Genomic DNA, 15,000 nt, shown 5'->3' on the forward strand with positions numbered 1-15,000 from the left:
AATCCAGACAGCAGGAGTCAGCCTTTCCCTAATATAGTGCTGACCTTTACCCTGTCTTGTGTAAAGATCACAATTACAAGATGACTCAATCCTGTGCAGAGAGATTCCTGTGAAGTCTGCATTGCCTTGCCTGCAATATGTGTCTTTACCAGAGGGCTACATTTGGTGTGTTGATTGGGCTATAAGAGCTTGTGAAGGGATTTGGAAATATCCCACAGGTGTCTCCCAGATGGACCTGTGTCGCTGGGGGGTATGAGTCTGTCCATCTTAAGAGACGGACCACAGACACTAGTGCATCTGTCTCACTGGAGCTTAAACGTCATATACTGCAATACCCCCTTAGAGCAGAGTCATAAGCAGTGGTACCATTTCAATTAATGCATTTTGTGTCATCATCAGAATCAGAATCAGCTTTTATTGGCTGATTCTTTTATTGGCTGTTAGTTTGCACAAACAAGGAATTTGTCTTGGTGCAGTGGCTCTCAGTGTGTGTGTCTCATGTGATTCTGAATAAGGCTGAAGACTATTTAAAGCACATTCTGGGTTTCATTTTGTGCTTTACTCATTCGACTGAGTCAACCTACTACATTAAAACCATCTGCTGAGCTGAAGCTCACTGCTACCGATAGGAAATAACCATTTTTCTTTGATTGTATCTGAATTGTCTCAGAATGAGTCAGCGATGACTCCAGGCAGGAGAGACTTTGTGCTGTGATTAGAGCTATTACTCAGATAACCTTTCCTTACCACCGATGTGTGACCCTCAGGCCTTCCTTAGCAACAGTACACACGTTTGAATGGCTTTTTTTTTTAGCCATGTTGTTGTTCGGAAACTAGTTTTCATATCATTCTCACATTTATTTTGATGGTGTCTGGTCATGCAAAGGACTGAAAAATACACACATGATTCCTGCCTTGGTTATTTACTTGCTGTAACACTAATAGCAAGTTAGCTTAGCAGACATAAAACCATAACTGCTGCTTTAATGTCTTTTCTACCTCCTTCAACTCACCCAGAATGCCAAGGATTCCAATCGCGTCAGAACAAAGGAAGGGAAGCTGCGTCTCCCCCGTGTGCTGGCAGCCATGGTTCAGCCCGAAGCCCCCGCCAAAGAGGATCCCTACAGCCTGCTCAGTGCGTTCCAGGACCTTAGCTTCAATATGGGGATGCGCTCGGGCAGGAAGCACACCAAGACACCTGTTAGTACGGACTGTAATGTCATGTGACCAGCTGGACCTTGTACTACATGTTTCTATCGGACGGAAACCCACTCATCTTCGCTCTGCAGTACCAGCATGCTTACCATTGTGTTAACTATCTGGTTAGAATGCCTTCAGTTTTAAGGCCAAATGTCCTCAGGTTCTGGTGTATTATGGAGACCAATGACACCTTCATGAATACACATGGAACCTTCCAGAACACAAACTGCTCCGTAATAAAACATCAGCTACAACAGTGATCCTTTATTATTTGTGTTGTTTAATTCTCTATTTACTATATTATTATAACTCTCTATTACTCATTATAGGTCCCTGTATCATGTCTAGAACTCTAGAGCCTGTATCAATTTACTTGTATTCATTTACTTGCACCAAACTTGCACTTATTATATACACCAGCTTTAGCTATCAGCTTGAGGAACAATAGCAGGTGGTTACAATCATCAGTATTCGTGACTGGGGTGGTGTCTAGGGGTGGCAGCACTACTGGACCAATCAGTTTGCTGGTGCTCAGTAACTATAAGTACCACGCCTGGTCCAGGTGCAGTGCAGTGGTAAACTGCTATAGGGGCCACTTTAAACATGATCACACTGTTCTGTGTTAATCAGACTTCACTTTGTTATCATGGCACTAGCTCTACTCGAGTACATTGGGGGAATGAAGATGAATGATGATTTTGATGATTTTGTTAAGTTTAGTCCATGTTTAGTTTGTAACTCTGAGAGCAGATCCGAGATCACCTACTGCCATCCGGCCTCAAGAAGCTCAGTCTGAGCAGAGGGCTAGTGGTGTCTGACCTTTGATCAGCTCTGAGGTAGTTTCTGACTTCCTCTGAACCCAGGACCTCCAAGATGGCTGATATTAACATGGACTTCAGGGTGCTTCACATTTTTTAAGCACAATAGATATTTAAAGTGTACTTCTCTTAAAGATAGGTTAAGCAAGACAGGAGAAAAGTAGTTGATAGCACACGGGCCATTCCGCCTAACCTAACAAGACACTCACCGCTGCACATGGGCCTCATGACACTTGTTGTTGCAAAACTGCTTCCTGTTCACCACACCACTGTATTATGACCATGATTTTCTACAATATTTGCAGTGTACTTCTCTTAAAGGTAGGTTAAGCAAGACAGGAGAACATTTTTAACAGCCAAACATATAAACCACTCCCTTCAGCGCCCCCCAAGTTCACAGATGCACAAGGCCAAGGCAGTAACACTTACAATTAGGCTAAATGACCAAAAGAGAAATATGGCAGAATCCGGAGTGCATGCTGCATGGAAATGGTCTAGATGTTCCAGCCTTATACAGCGTGGAAGTGGATGTCTCTTTCTCATAGCTAAAGCAAAACAAATATTGTAATATATAACTGTATCAAACAAACAACATGCAAGCACACAAACACAGCATCCAACATAAAAAAAGTAAAAACTAGCAAGAGTTAGTGGTTTAGATTGTTGTTACAAAATTACACTGACCGAAGACAGGACCGTAGGTTTGTATCAGCTAAGCTAGCAAGGAAGGTAACTTTACCTAGCATAGCATTTCTATTTATCTTTCAACCCAGATAATCCCACTGGGGCTACAAAACCCTGTGCAAACGTTGTAGGCATAATTACACTAATATTCAGCAAACAATGACATGGCAAGTAATGTAACTTATATTACTTACATTGTGGGTAAGCAAACTGTAACCACAGGTGCTGCTGTAAAGCTAGAATGCTGAGGACAAGACTGTATCCCAAAGCTAGCACATCCACTCATGACTCTCCTGCTACTATAGCTCACATCACAACAACAGCAGAATGTCCATGGAAAAGTAATTTAACGTTATCTGATACAAATGAGACTCAGGGACCTGCCTACAAGCTAACCAGTTGGGATTGTCAAAAATGACCTATTAGTTCTGTGAAACAGCAAAACTAATGTTACCCAGCTGTTAAGCAGAAACAGAGCAACCTCTCCACATGCCTTTCAACTACTGGGGGTCTCTCTACCATTAAAACACCTCACCAATGTTTATGTGGCTCTTCGCCCTTGCCTGTTTCTATACCACATTTTTCAATTTGTGCTCTTCAGATCTTCTCCTCTTTGGCTTTTTGACGGCCAGATCTATCACTGCTCCACTGGCCCCCTCCTCCCATCTCCCCTTCCCTCCGGTTCCCTTCCCCCTTTCCTATACTATAACCGAAGTTCTGTAGGTGCAAAGGGGCTGTGTTTTCTAAAGTGGCAAAAAATAAAAGCACTTTCAATGGCCTCTGTTTGACTACATATCAAAAACCAGGACACCCAGTTTAGTGAAAAGCTTATTTTGAAGTGTACACAGTTGTCTTGAACATAGCAATAAAGAGTAAAAAAAGAGATTCAATAAATGTCTCCTTTGACATGACAGTGTTGCACAATCACACTCTTCCTCCAGTCTCCCAACTCCCAATCATTTGTTTATTTATATTCTTCAAATTCTGCTCATTCAATTCGAACTGCAAAATAGGAAGACCATCATCTTAAACAATACTTCAGTCACTTTATTCATAAACTGGAAGCTGGCAGAGTGTGTCTTGGCATTCGTCGATGTGATAAAACATATTTTCATCACATTTTAGAAGACCCACATGACTTCCCCTTTGTGTTACACTCAGATGATGACCGTCCACTACTAACCTGTTTGCCTCACCACGTCCCTCAAACAGCTATCCACTGGGACTGAGATTATCATTGTGAAGATAACATCATGAAGGTCTATAGATTATTTGCCACGTGTCCTACTGCACATGTTGATGTCACCATCTTTGCTAGTGAACTAGGATTGTTGATGTTGGAGATATTCATTTTGTGATCCCAATCTCTTTCGTACGTGAGTGAGTGTTTTTGGGCCCACTCTTGGTATGGGATATACTTTTGAGAAAGTCAGAAAGAAATTGTATTCCACTCATTTCACTATTTGTGTGTGTGTGTGTGTGTGTGTGCACGTGCATGTGTTTGTGTGTGTGTATGTGTGTGTGTGTGTGGGTGTGTGTGTGTGTAAGATAGTGTCCATATTTATCATGAGATAGTTCTCTTGAACTTTTGTCCTTTAGTCTAAATAAGGAGCGCGCGTTGAAAGATGGAGGGCAAACCTGGAGATGGATGAGACAGATGAGGAGAGATAACATGCCAGAGAGGGAGGGAGCGAGGGAGAGAAGGGGAGGATCACCCCTTAGAGCAAAAAAAAGTTTAACACTGAGGCCAGAAAGATAGAATGTAAGAGTGAACAAGACAACAGACTGAGGGACACCATGCGCTCCACTCTGCGGCTGTCTGCGGGTCCCTCGTTCTCCAGGGCCCCGGGCGTTTCCGTGGCAACCCTGGGGTATGAGGAGGTGCTGGGGCAGGCGGGCGAAGGGGCAGTGGGGAGGAGGAGAGCGGGGCGTGGAGAACGAGTGCGGCCGTTTGAGGAGATACCCAACACGGGGAGCAACGGATGGGTGAACCTGCTGCGCTTCTGGAAGGCTGGGAAGTTCAGCCACCTGCACAAACACATGGAGGACACCTTCAACACACTGGGGCCCATCTACAGGTAAGACAGATACACAACACCTTCAACACAATGGGGCCTATATACAGGTAAGACACATACACAGCACCTTCAACACACTCAGCCCCATATACAGGTAAGACACATACATAGCACCATAACACATCGGGCCAGGGAGAGCTATGAAGAGAGAGAGATCAATATGACAAATTACTACTGTGTACCTAATATTAGAGAGAGAGACAGAGAGAGAGAGAACGAGAGAGAGAAACAGTGTTCTGTTTGTTTGCTTTTGAATTTAGTTTGTCAGTCAATGTCTATAGTCAACGATTAGTCTAATGGTTTTCACAATGCATAATTGGTCATATTAGCAATTAGTACTTTACTTTACTTCAAACAGAGCACATATTCGGGTGAAAATATATGTTATGTGTTAAACATAATGTAAAACCTAGGCAGAGGACAATTAATATGAGATTGTACTCTTAAAATGGCAAGAAAATAACAATGCCTAGATTTTGGACAATGAACAATGCTTAGACAACTTATAGGGGCAGACTGATGGAGTGACTGAACCCTTATTAGCTGCTATGGATGTGGCTTAAGATGACAGCATCTGACGAATGTAAAGTGTTTTCCTCCTCTCCTCCCTCTTGCTGTGACCCCCCCTGCTGGCTGTGGGTGCTACTGCAGGGAGCACCTGGGCTCAATGAGCACGGTGAACATCCTGCTGCCGGCAGATATCGGGGAGCTGTTCCGCGCCGAGGGCTTCCACCCTAGACGCATGACGCTGCAGCCGTGGGCCACACACAGGGAGACGCGGCAGCACTGCAAAGGAGTCTTCCTCAAGTATGGAGCACGAGAATGTCTATGAACTCTGGTATACAAGAGGGGAATCTGTGATGAACTGTGTTTATGTGTGTGTGTGTGTATGCGTGTGTGTGTGTGTGTGTGTTTGTGTGTATGCGTGTGTGGGTGTGTGTGTGTGTGTTTGTGTGTATGCGTGTGTGTGTGGGGGGGTGGTGTATGCCTGTGTGTGTGTGTGTGTGTGTGTTTGTGTGTGGGGGGGTGGTGTATGCCTGTGTGTGTGTGTGTTTGTGTGAGTGTGTGTGTGAGTGTCGACCTGATAAACCTTTCACATTGCTATTGACTCTTGCCAAAATATTAGGATCTTGTGGTCTTGCTTCTACGCATCAACTATATGTTCTCAGGATGGACACACAAGATTTGTTTATGTGTGTTTGGATGCATGTGTGTGTGTGTGTGTGTGTGTGTATGTGTGTGTGTGTGTGTGTGCGTGCGTGCGTGCGTGCGTGCGTGCGTGCGTGCGTGCGTGCGTGCGTGCGTGCGTGCATGCGTGCGTGCGTGTCTGCGTGTGTGTGTGTGTGTGTGTGTGTGTGTGCGTGTGTGTTCTCAGGAACGGCTCTGAGTGGCGTGCTGACCGGCTGCTGCTGAACCGGGAGGTGATGATGACGGGCGCGGTGCGGTGCTTCTTACCCCTCCTGGAGGACGTGGCGAGGGACTTCTGCCACCTGCTGCGCTCCAGGGTGGAGGCCAAGGGGGCTGTGGTGGAGAGGGGCCTTCACAGGCTGACCCTTGACCCCAGCCCTTACCTCTTCCGCTTCGCTCTGGAAGGTCAGAGGTCAACAATAAAATGGCTGAAATCAAATTCATCATATGCAGGACAGCTGCTTCAATGGATATTGCTGTTTGATCTGTTTACAGTAAAGAGAACTTTCATATGCTGCACAGACCTAGCATCAAAGCAAGAATGGATAAAACATTATTTCAGTAATGTTGCAACTAATGTTTTTTTTTGCCCCAGCCACATGCCAGCCAGGCATATGGGATGCATTAGTGGCGATCAGTTTGTTTGGAGAAGTATTCCTGTTTCACAAACGCTCTGTTTTGTCAGGCGTGTGCACAGTTTCCTTGAGAGCCTACACAGACACTAAGCTTTAATTAGGTTTCCTTAAGCTATGGAGACTTGGTTGGACTTACAGTAACATTTCAGCTATGTGACACCTTAGACATTATGCTCTCAACATTAACACCCACACTCACAACACACACACTGTGTCCTTTCCTTCAAGGTCATGCTTTGACTGAAGGTCATGTGTGATAGCCATTACAGGCCCAGGCAGCTGTAGCCCACATGATAATAAAACCCACAAAAACCCTTTAACCCACACCCTCTTTAAACACCCAGTCAGTCTGCATGTCACACACACACACACACACGTTGCTCACATGTACACTTTCTCTCTCTCTCTTACACAAACATGCAAACACAGAGACACACAAGCAAACACAGACACACTCGTATGTAAATATAGCTGCTGGGTGTCGCTGGAAGCCGATTACATTTTCTCGGCAGGCTGGGGGTCTTTGATAGACTCCTTTGATATGATGGCCCTGAATGTGTCACATTGCCTATGGTGAACACAAGCTGGAAGTGTGTATGTGTGTGAGTGTGTGTGTGTGTGTGTCACTGTCATGTGTTAGGGATTAGGAGTTCAATTAGACGCTAGCGCTGAGTGAATAGTTGAAAGGTTTCCACGCTACTGACAGTGTCTGTGATGTTTTTCGTCATCATGTCTACTAGAAGTCTTTCAGGGACTGCCATGACATTCTTACAGCTTTCCTTACAATGTTGGCATGCATACACACAGGCACACGCACACACACACACACACACACACACACACACACACACACACACACACACACACACACACACACCTGCGCACACATACTTACATGCTCCCTCAGACACACACACACACACACACTCACACACACACACACACTCACACCCGCACACATTCCTACATGCTCCCTCAGACACACAAATACACACACATTAAAATGCACACACACACTCACACACACACACACAAACACACACATGCACACGCACACACATGCACACGCATTCACCTCTATACATAAACTTAAACATAAACACACAAACTCCTTCCCTCGCCCCTTTTCTCTCTTCAGCCAGCTGTCATGTCCTGTATGGAGAGCGGATTGGCCTGTTTTCCTCTAAGCCATCTCGCGAGTCGGAGGAGTTCATCTGGGCTGTGGAGAAGATGCTGGCCACCACCCCCCCTCTCCTCTACCTGCCCCCCCGCCTGTTGCATCACCTACGCGCCCCCCTGTGGACTCAGCACGCTACTGCGTGGGACCACATCTTCAGCCATGGTGACACAGCAAGACTAAATACATCTATGGCCACACCACAGCATAACTGTACACTACCCCTTTAGCAATGTATTAGCTATGCTACCAGAACTTGCATTGTGCAATCTTGCTAGATAACAGAGCAAAGCATATTTACCGGTACTCTACTACAAAATATCTACTTTAGATGGGACTAAATAGATGGATGGAGATGGATAGATATATAAATATGTTTCAAAATGAATGTTTGTTCCTGGCTGTGTTGAAAACATGTACTGTACTCTCTCTCTCATTCTCTCTCTCTCTCTCTCTCCCTCTTTCTCTCTCTCTCTCTCTCTCTCACTCTCTGTCCCCAGCTCAAGCTCGTATCCAGAGGGGGTATGAACGTGTGCAATCTGAGCTGAGTGGGGGTGTAAGAGGGCCAGGACTGGGCAAAGGGGGGCAGATTGGGGGGGTGTTGGGGCAACTGTTGGAGAAGGGGCAGCTATCTCTGGAGCTCATTAAAGCCAACATCACAGAGCTGATGGCTGGGGGTGTCGACACGGTGAAGACCTACACAAGATCAAGCACTATCTGTTTATCTCTTTAGACTTGTTTACCTTCTATACACTATTGTTTTGTGTGTGTGTGTGTGTGTGTGTGTGTGTGTGTGTGTGTGTGTGTGTGTGTGTGTGTGTGTGTGTGTGCATTCATGTCCCAGTATTATGGGACATTGGGACATATGTGAAGATGTGTTTGTACTTCCATTTGCTGTGTGTTTGTGTGTCTGTATGTGTGTGCATGTGTCTGTGTTTGTGTGAGTGGGAGTGTGTATGTTTGTGTGCATATGATTTTGTATGTGTGTGTTTTTAGCGCTCCCCCCTCAACCCTGTTACATGTGTGTCCTCAGACAGCTGTCCCTCTGCAGTTTGCCCTGTTTGAGCTTGCAAGGAATCCCGAGGTGCAGGAGAGAGTGCGAGAGCAGGTGCGGTCGTCATGGAAACGTGCAGCTGGGGATGTCCACAAAGCCCTGCAGGGGGCACCACTGCTGAAGGGGACAATGAAGGAGACACTCAGGTGCAACAGACACAGGCACACACACACACACACACACACACACACACACACACACACACACACACACACACACACACACACACACACACATACATGCATGAATACACACATACAGCCTGATAGGTCACCCAGCATTTCTAGTTTAGCAGTTTTTTGTCTTCGACTTGCTCAGTCAGATGTTCCTAAGCTCTAACAAACATTCCTTCAATTCCAATCAAATATAAAAATTAAAGCCAACAATTCGAATCCCATACAATTTGACAAATTTGTGACATTTGACAAATAAAGCAAATGGTTCCTCACAGTCCTCTAGCTATTCAATCAGTGTTTACAAACTTAGTGTTAAAGCTTATTTAAGAACTGTGAAAAGTGATATATAAATGTATTATTATTATTATTATGTATTATGTATTATGTATTATGTATTATTATTATTATTATTATTATTAATAAATAAAATCAATACCTCTAGTGTTCGTACACAGTCCTGCCTTTATAAATGGAAAACAAACAGTCCAAGCTAATCAACATGCATTCAGGAGCATGGAGAGGGAGAGGAAAATCAAAACCAACTTGTGGCCTTATATATGAGGCATGTTTGTGGATTTTGAATAGGCAGTAATGGCTTGTCTGGTGTGCCTTGGGTGTCTCTGCAGGTTGTACCCAGTGGGGATCACAGTGCAGCGCTATCCCATCCGAGACATCGTCCTACAGAACTTCCACATACCTGCCGAGGTGAGGATAACCCTTACCACCCCTACATCTCCTCATTTCACACTCCACTACCCCCTCTCTCTTTCTCTCTGTCTTACTCTATCACTCTCTTATTCGCTTTCTCTCTGTCTCACTCTATCACTCTCTCGTTCTCTTTCTCTGTCTCACTCTCTCATTCTGTTTCTCTGTCTCACTCTATCACTCTCTCATTCTTTTTCTCTTTCTCTCTCATTCTATCACTCCCTCATTCTCTATCTCTGTCTCACTCTATCACTCTTTCATTCTCTCTCTCTCTGTCTCAGTCTTCCATTCTCTCTATCACTATCTCATTCTCTCTCATTGTCTTTTCTTGTTCTTTCCCCGATCTCTCTATCTGTTTCTCTTACTCTGTGTTTTTTCGTCTTTCTCCTTCACTCATTCTCTATCACACGCTTTCTGTTTTACTCTCTCTCTCTCTGTTTCTCTTGTTTTGTGTCCATCTGTCCCCCCCCCCCCCCCCCCCTCTCTCCCTTTCTGGTTCTCTGTCTTTCTCCTCCCACCATCTCACTTCCCCTACCTTCGTCTGTAATATGCAGCAGTTGCTCTGAGTCTGCTCTCTTCATATGCCCTCACTCACTCTGACCTCTGGAAAGGTCACTCTTGATGGTTGATGGCTCAAATGGTTTGTTGTGTTGTTGTGGCTCTAGTCTCCATGGGAGATGATGACATTACATCTATGCAAATGAGTGTGGAGGACTTCTGATCTCTCATTTGCTTCTGTTGTTGCAGAGTGCTATAAGGACTTGGGACCCATTTTCATTCATTAGATTTATGTGTCTTTCTCTCTTTTCACATAACTCTCTTTTATCTTTTTAACCACTGCTCCTTTCTCTCTCTCTCTCTCTCTCTCTCTCTTTCTTTCTCTCTCTCTCTCTCCAAGGCTCTATATTCAGTAGCCTATAATGACATCACAGCAGCATGTACACGGTATTACATATGTGATCTGTAGCTTTATTATATCTACCTTTATTATTTTATATCTACCTTTATTATTATTAAAGGTTATTATTATTAAAAACTAAATTCCAGTGTTTCTCCGTTTATTGGTCTCTCCTCCCCCCCTCTCCCCCCCCCCTCTCTCTCTCTCTCTCAGACTCTGGTCCAGGTGTGTCTGTACCCTCTGGGGCGTAGTGCTGATGTGTTCTCTGATCCAGTTCGCTTTGAGCCCGCACGCTGGGGGAGATCTGAGGCGGGGGACACACAGGAGGGGGCCGGGTTCCGCTCCCTGGCATTTGGGTTTGGGGCGCGCCAGTGCGTGGGCCGCAGGATCGCAGAGAACGAGATCCAACTGCTTCTCGCACACGTAAGCAAACATACACTTATACCAACACACACCCGTACCAACACACACCAGTATCAATAGGCTCCTATACCTTCTATCTTCCACAATAGCCTGGCAACATATTAGAAACAGCTTCACTATTAAATACACAGCTTATGTATGCATTACTGTAGCTGCATCTTCAAATATTACTGCACACTTCAGTGCACACTGTTCAAGTGTTCAGTGCACATTATTGAAGTATTCAGTGGAATTTGTACTGAGGCCGTCCTGTCTCTGGCACTACGGTGCCGTTATGGTCACATCAACACAGCCTTTTTGAAATAGAGATGCATGGGAGTGGGTGGGGTGGTTGGGATGGTGGGGGGCGGGCATGAAAGAGAGAGTAGATGACTGTGTAATGACATACTCTAAATAAGTGGTGCAGAAAAAGGATGAATGCAAATTTAAATTGATAAGTGAGGTGAAGGTTTGGGCACAAGATAAGGACACCAAAGAAGAAAGGAGGAGAGGCGAGAGGAAGGGAGGGGAAAGGCGGGCCATTTCATCCTTTAATCATCAGTCCAATAATGTAGCTGTCAATGCTGTCACCATCTCCCCTCCGTTTTTAGTCTCTCCCATTCTAAAGATTTCTTCCTCCCTGTGCTCTATGTCTGTCTCTCTCTCTCTCTCTTTCCCACACACAACCCTCACCCCTTTGACCCCTTCTATATTTCTCTATATGTGTCACTCCCTCTCTCATCGTGGCATGTCCTCTCCGACTGTACAATGATGAGGATGTGTGTGTGTGTGTGTGTGTGTGTGTGTGTGTGTGTGTGTGTGTGTGAGTGTGTATGTGTATGTGTCCTATTTCTCCTCCCTTCATCCCCTTTCCGTCTCTTCCCAGATCCTGCTAAACTTCCATCTGAGTGTGGCGTCCACAGATGATCTGAAAACCTCATACACACTCATCCTACAGCCGGAGAGACCACCCAGCATCACCTTCAGTACTCTCTAAGGAGCGCACACACACACACACACACACACACACACACACACACACACAGATACACATAAACTTACACCTCCTTTACACACACACACACACACACACACACACACACACACACACACACACACACACACACACACACACAAACACACACACACACACATGCACTCACTTACACACACGCATACATACACACATATACACATGCTTACATACATACAGATGTTGCTACTGTAAGGTCCACCACCAAACCCATACACACACGCCTCACAAAAATTCTATCAATAAAGGCTGTTTTTATTACTTGTTATTTCGTTTGTTCCTATTCCAACAATGATAAGCAAGAAATAAGACCTTTGCTGTTGACTTTTTATTTTTTTATTGATTTTTATTATCAAGACTAGAATCTCTGATGCGTCAATGGCTTTGTTCACTCCCAATCATTTTTAAGAGATAAAGGATAAAGTAGCTACTCATGACAAGTCATTACACCTACCGTATCATCAGGTGTCTTTCGCGACAATACTCCGGAAGATGGCGCTAAACATTGAGAAATTACACTATTAGCTCTCAACATCTTCACTTTACCCCAGAAGTCTCATTTTGAGACGCCTTGGTTCGTTATTGCTGTCCTAGGAGTTCTCAGGTACGTTGATCTTTTTTACCTCTAATGGAAGAGTTCCGACATTGCTCACTTTTGTGGCATCTGCTACGTTACTTTGACTTAAGGACGTTGGATGCCGTCTAAAGTTGTGCATTGCTCGGAAAAGTACCGTACGGTAATGTCCAAACCTGCCTGACGAGTGTTAAAATATTATTTGTTAAACTTGTGTAAGAGTCGGTCTATACCTTGTGGGACGGCTTGTGATTTTAATTTTAAATGATCTTTAGTTTTGCACGTCAAATAAGTAGCCATATGCACACTGCTTTCAAAACGTTTTGATGAAAGCAACAGTTATCTCAATTGCATATCAGACTTTAGAACGCAGACGGCATGTTGCTCTGCTGCTTTGTGTTTGCTGAGGAAGAGGGTTGCAAGTTGGCATACAAAGTACGGTAGATGAGGGGCGTCAGTGGGCGCTGTTACTGGGCTGTGCATGCATGCCCGCTTCGGCACAAAGGTTACCTGTTGTCTGGCTAATGATTTACGACCTGTGTTAATAGCAAGCGACTTTTGCCAAGAAGGCCTGGAACCGAAAAGAGCAAGTTACTGGATCACTTAACCACCTGGATGTCCAGTGTCTGCCCACCCAACCACTAACACACACGCACACACACACGCACACACACACACACACACACACACACACACACACACACACACACACACACACACACACACACATACACATTATGGTAGTGCTGGCACTGCATCTCTGAACAGGGTCAGATTTTATGGAATCCAAATATCATCCATTAACAGGATTCAGACCAAAATAAAAAAAACAACACAACCAGGAGAATGACATCAGAGTTTACTGTAATACATTTGTCTGAATCAATACCCCCCCCCCCCCCCCAAAAGAACGATCATCCTGCCGGCTTTTGTTAACTTTACTGTGCCTAAAGGGAGAGAAGTGGTGAGTTTACCTTTCCCTGGCCAGGTCAGAGACTCTAGTAAAAGTGAGGTTACATCATTGGGTCATTGGTGGTACGTGAGGTCAGGTGAAGGACCGGGGGGAAGGGAGGTGTGTGTGCGTATGTGTGTGTGTGTGAGTGCGGAGGGGTGGGGGTTAGGAGGATGAAAGAAAGGTCTGACACAGAGATTGAACACAGGCTTAAAAAAAGAAAGAAAAAGAAGAAACCAATGAACAGGTGGGCCAACCCAGAGAGTAGAGATTAGCGTCAGCGCGGGGATCAATACTCCTTGTCAGAAGCACAGTGCACTCCAGGTAGCCACAGCACAGCACAGCAGCAGTCAGCTCACATTAGCACACAAGGAAACCACAGCATGGACGGTGAGTCTGGCTCAGGAAGTCTAACTCATTCCCTCAACTCTTCAAAAACTTTTAAATTCAATCACTTTTAAATGAGGTTTCTCTCTAATGGTAAAGTTTAAATTGCTGTTCCCATGGTGACATTAAAGAAATATTTTCCAGAATGGGCTGAATAGTCCAGGTCTATTCTATTATGTGCAGTGAGGGTGTGTAATGGGGCAAGGCCAATGTTAGATATTTTATAAACCACATTGCTGTAGGTTCTGAGGAAGTAAAGCTAGACGGTAGACGGCCTCTCTGTGTTTAACTAGAACTCTTTGAATGTGTGAGCATTGCAGTGTTTTCTCTGTGTGAAGAGAAATAGTTCTGCTCCGAAGAACAAGGCTAAGATGTGTTTTTTTCAGTACATAGAGAGACTTTCAGTAAGACTATGTGAAGGCCACTGGTCATGGAGTGATATATGGGGTCTTGGAGTAAATGTCACTTTTAGATTTCAAGATTTTGCTGCAAAGTTACATCACATTAAGACATGACGTGTGCATAGTCAAAAGGGTCAAACGAACATAATACGTTTCAGGTTGGGTTTCAGGGATGAAGAATTGCATGTACATTTTTTTCTTTCACTTGCTTTCGCTTCATCCTGGACTTTGAGGAGTCTTTTCAATTCTTTTGTCTGTGGAATCATACATTCTTCAGGGGCAACTGAAAGCCTCCTTCACTCTTGATAGTTTCGTTTTCTGCGATTTGGTTTAAAATGACTTTGACCGGATGCCATGAAGCAAGGACGAGGACAATTACATCATCATAATTATAATGCCTTCCACTTTTTCATCAGCATGTCTGCTTTTGTCCAAGCTTTGGTGTTCCTGGAGACGTTTCAGACATCCTAGACTGTTCAGTCAGGACTGGTTCATTTCTTGTTCATTAAAATTCACTTCATCAGTTTTTTTTTTAAGAAATTGCAGTGACAGTACCAGGATGTGCTGAATGAATAAGCAGGTTCTGAAGTGAGTTCTTGTTGTCCTTTCAGGTAGACACCTTAACCGTCTGGCTATGA

The 15,000-nt window shown here is 44.6% G+C and overlaps 1 protein-coding gene across 1 annotated transcript in view; it reads left to right on the forward strand.

The window, feature by feature from the left end:
• cyp11c1 (cytochrome P450, family 11, subfamily C, polypeptide 1) overlaps positions 1-12,012 on the forward strand; it is a gene marked incomplete at its 3' end in the record, with an annotated part of 16,535 nt that extends 4,523 nt beyond the window's left edge. Inside the window, exons 4-13 of the mRNA XM_080858029.1 lie at positions 1,018-1,223; positions 4,544-4,780; positions 5,432-5,587; positions 6,156-6,373; positions 7,742-7,945; positions 8,281-8,468; positions 8,814-8,980; positions 9,637-9,715; positions 10,827-11,036; positions 11,902-12,012. Of these exons, the coding sequence (XP_080714155.1) occupies positions 1,018-1,223; positions 4,544-4,780; positions 5,432-5,587; positions 6,156-6,373; positions 7,742-7,945; positions 8,281-8,468; positions 8,814-8,980; positions 9,637-9,715; positions 10,827-11,036; positions 11,902-12,012 (1,776 nt within the window). The remainder of the gene's footprint in view (positions 1-1,017; positions 1,224-4,543; positions 4,781-5,431; positions 5,588-6,155; positions 6,374-7,741; positions 7,946-8,280; positions 8,469-8,813; positions 8,981-9,636; positions 9,716-10,826; positions 11,037-11,901) is intronic.
• Positions 12,013-15,000: the final 2,988 nt, after the last annotated feature.

Source organism: Sprattus sprattus, assembly GCF_963457725.1.
Source record: "Sprattus sprattus genome assembly, chromosome: 19".
Classification (NCBI taxonomy): Eukaryota; Metazoa; Chordata; class Actinopteri; order Clupeiformes; family Clupeidae; genus Sprattus; species Sprattus sprattus.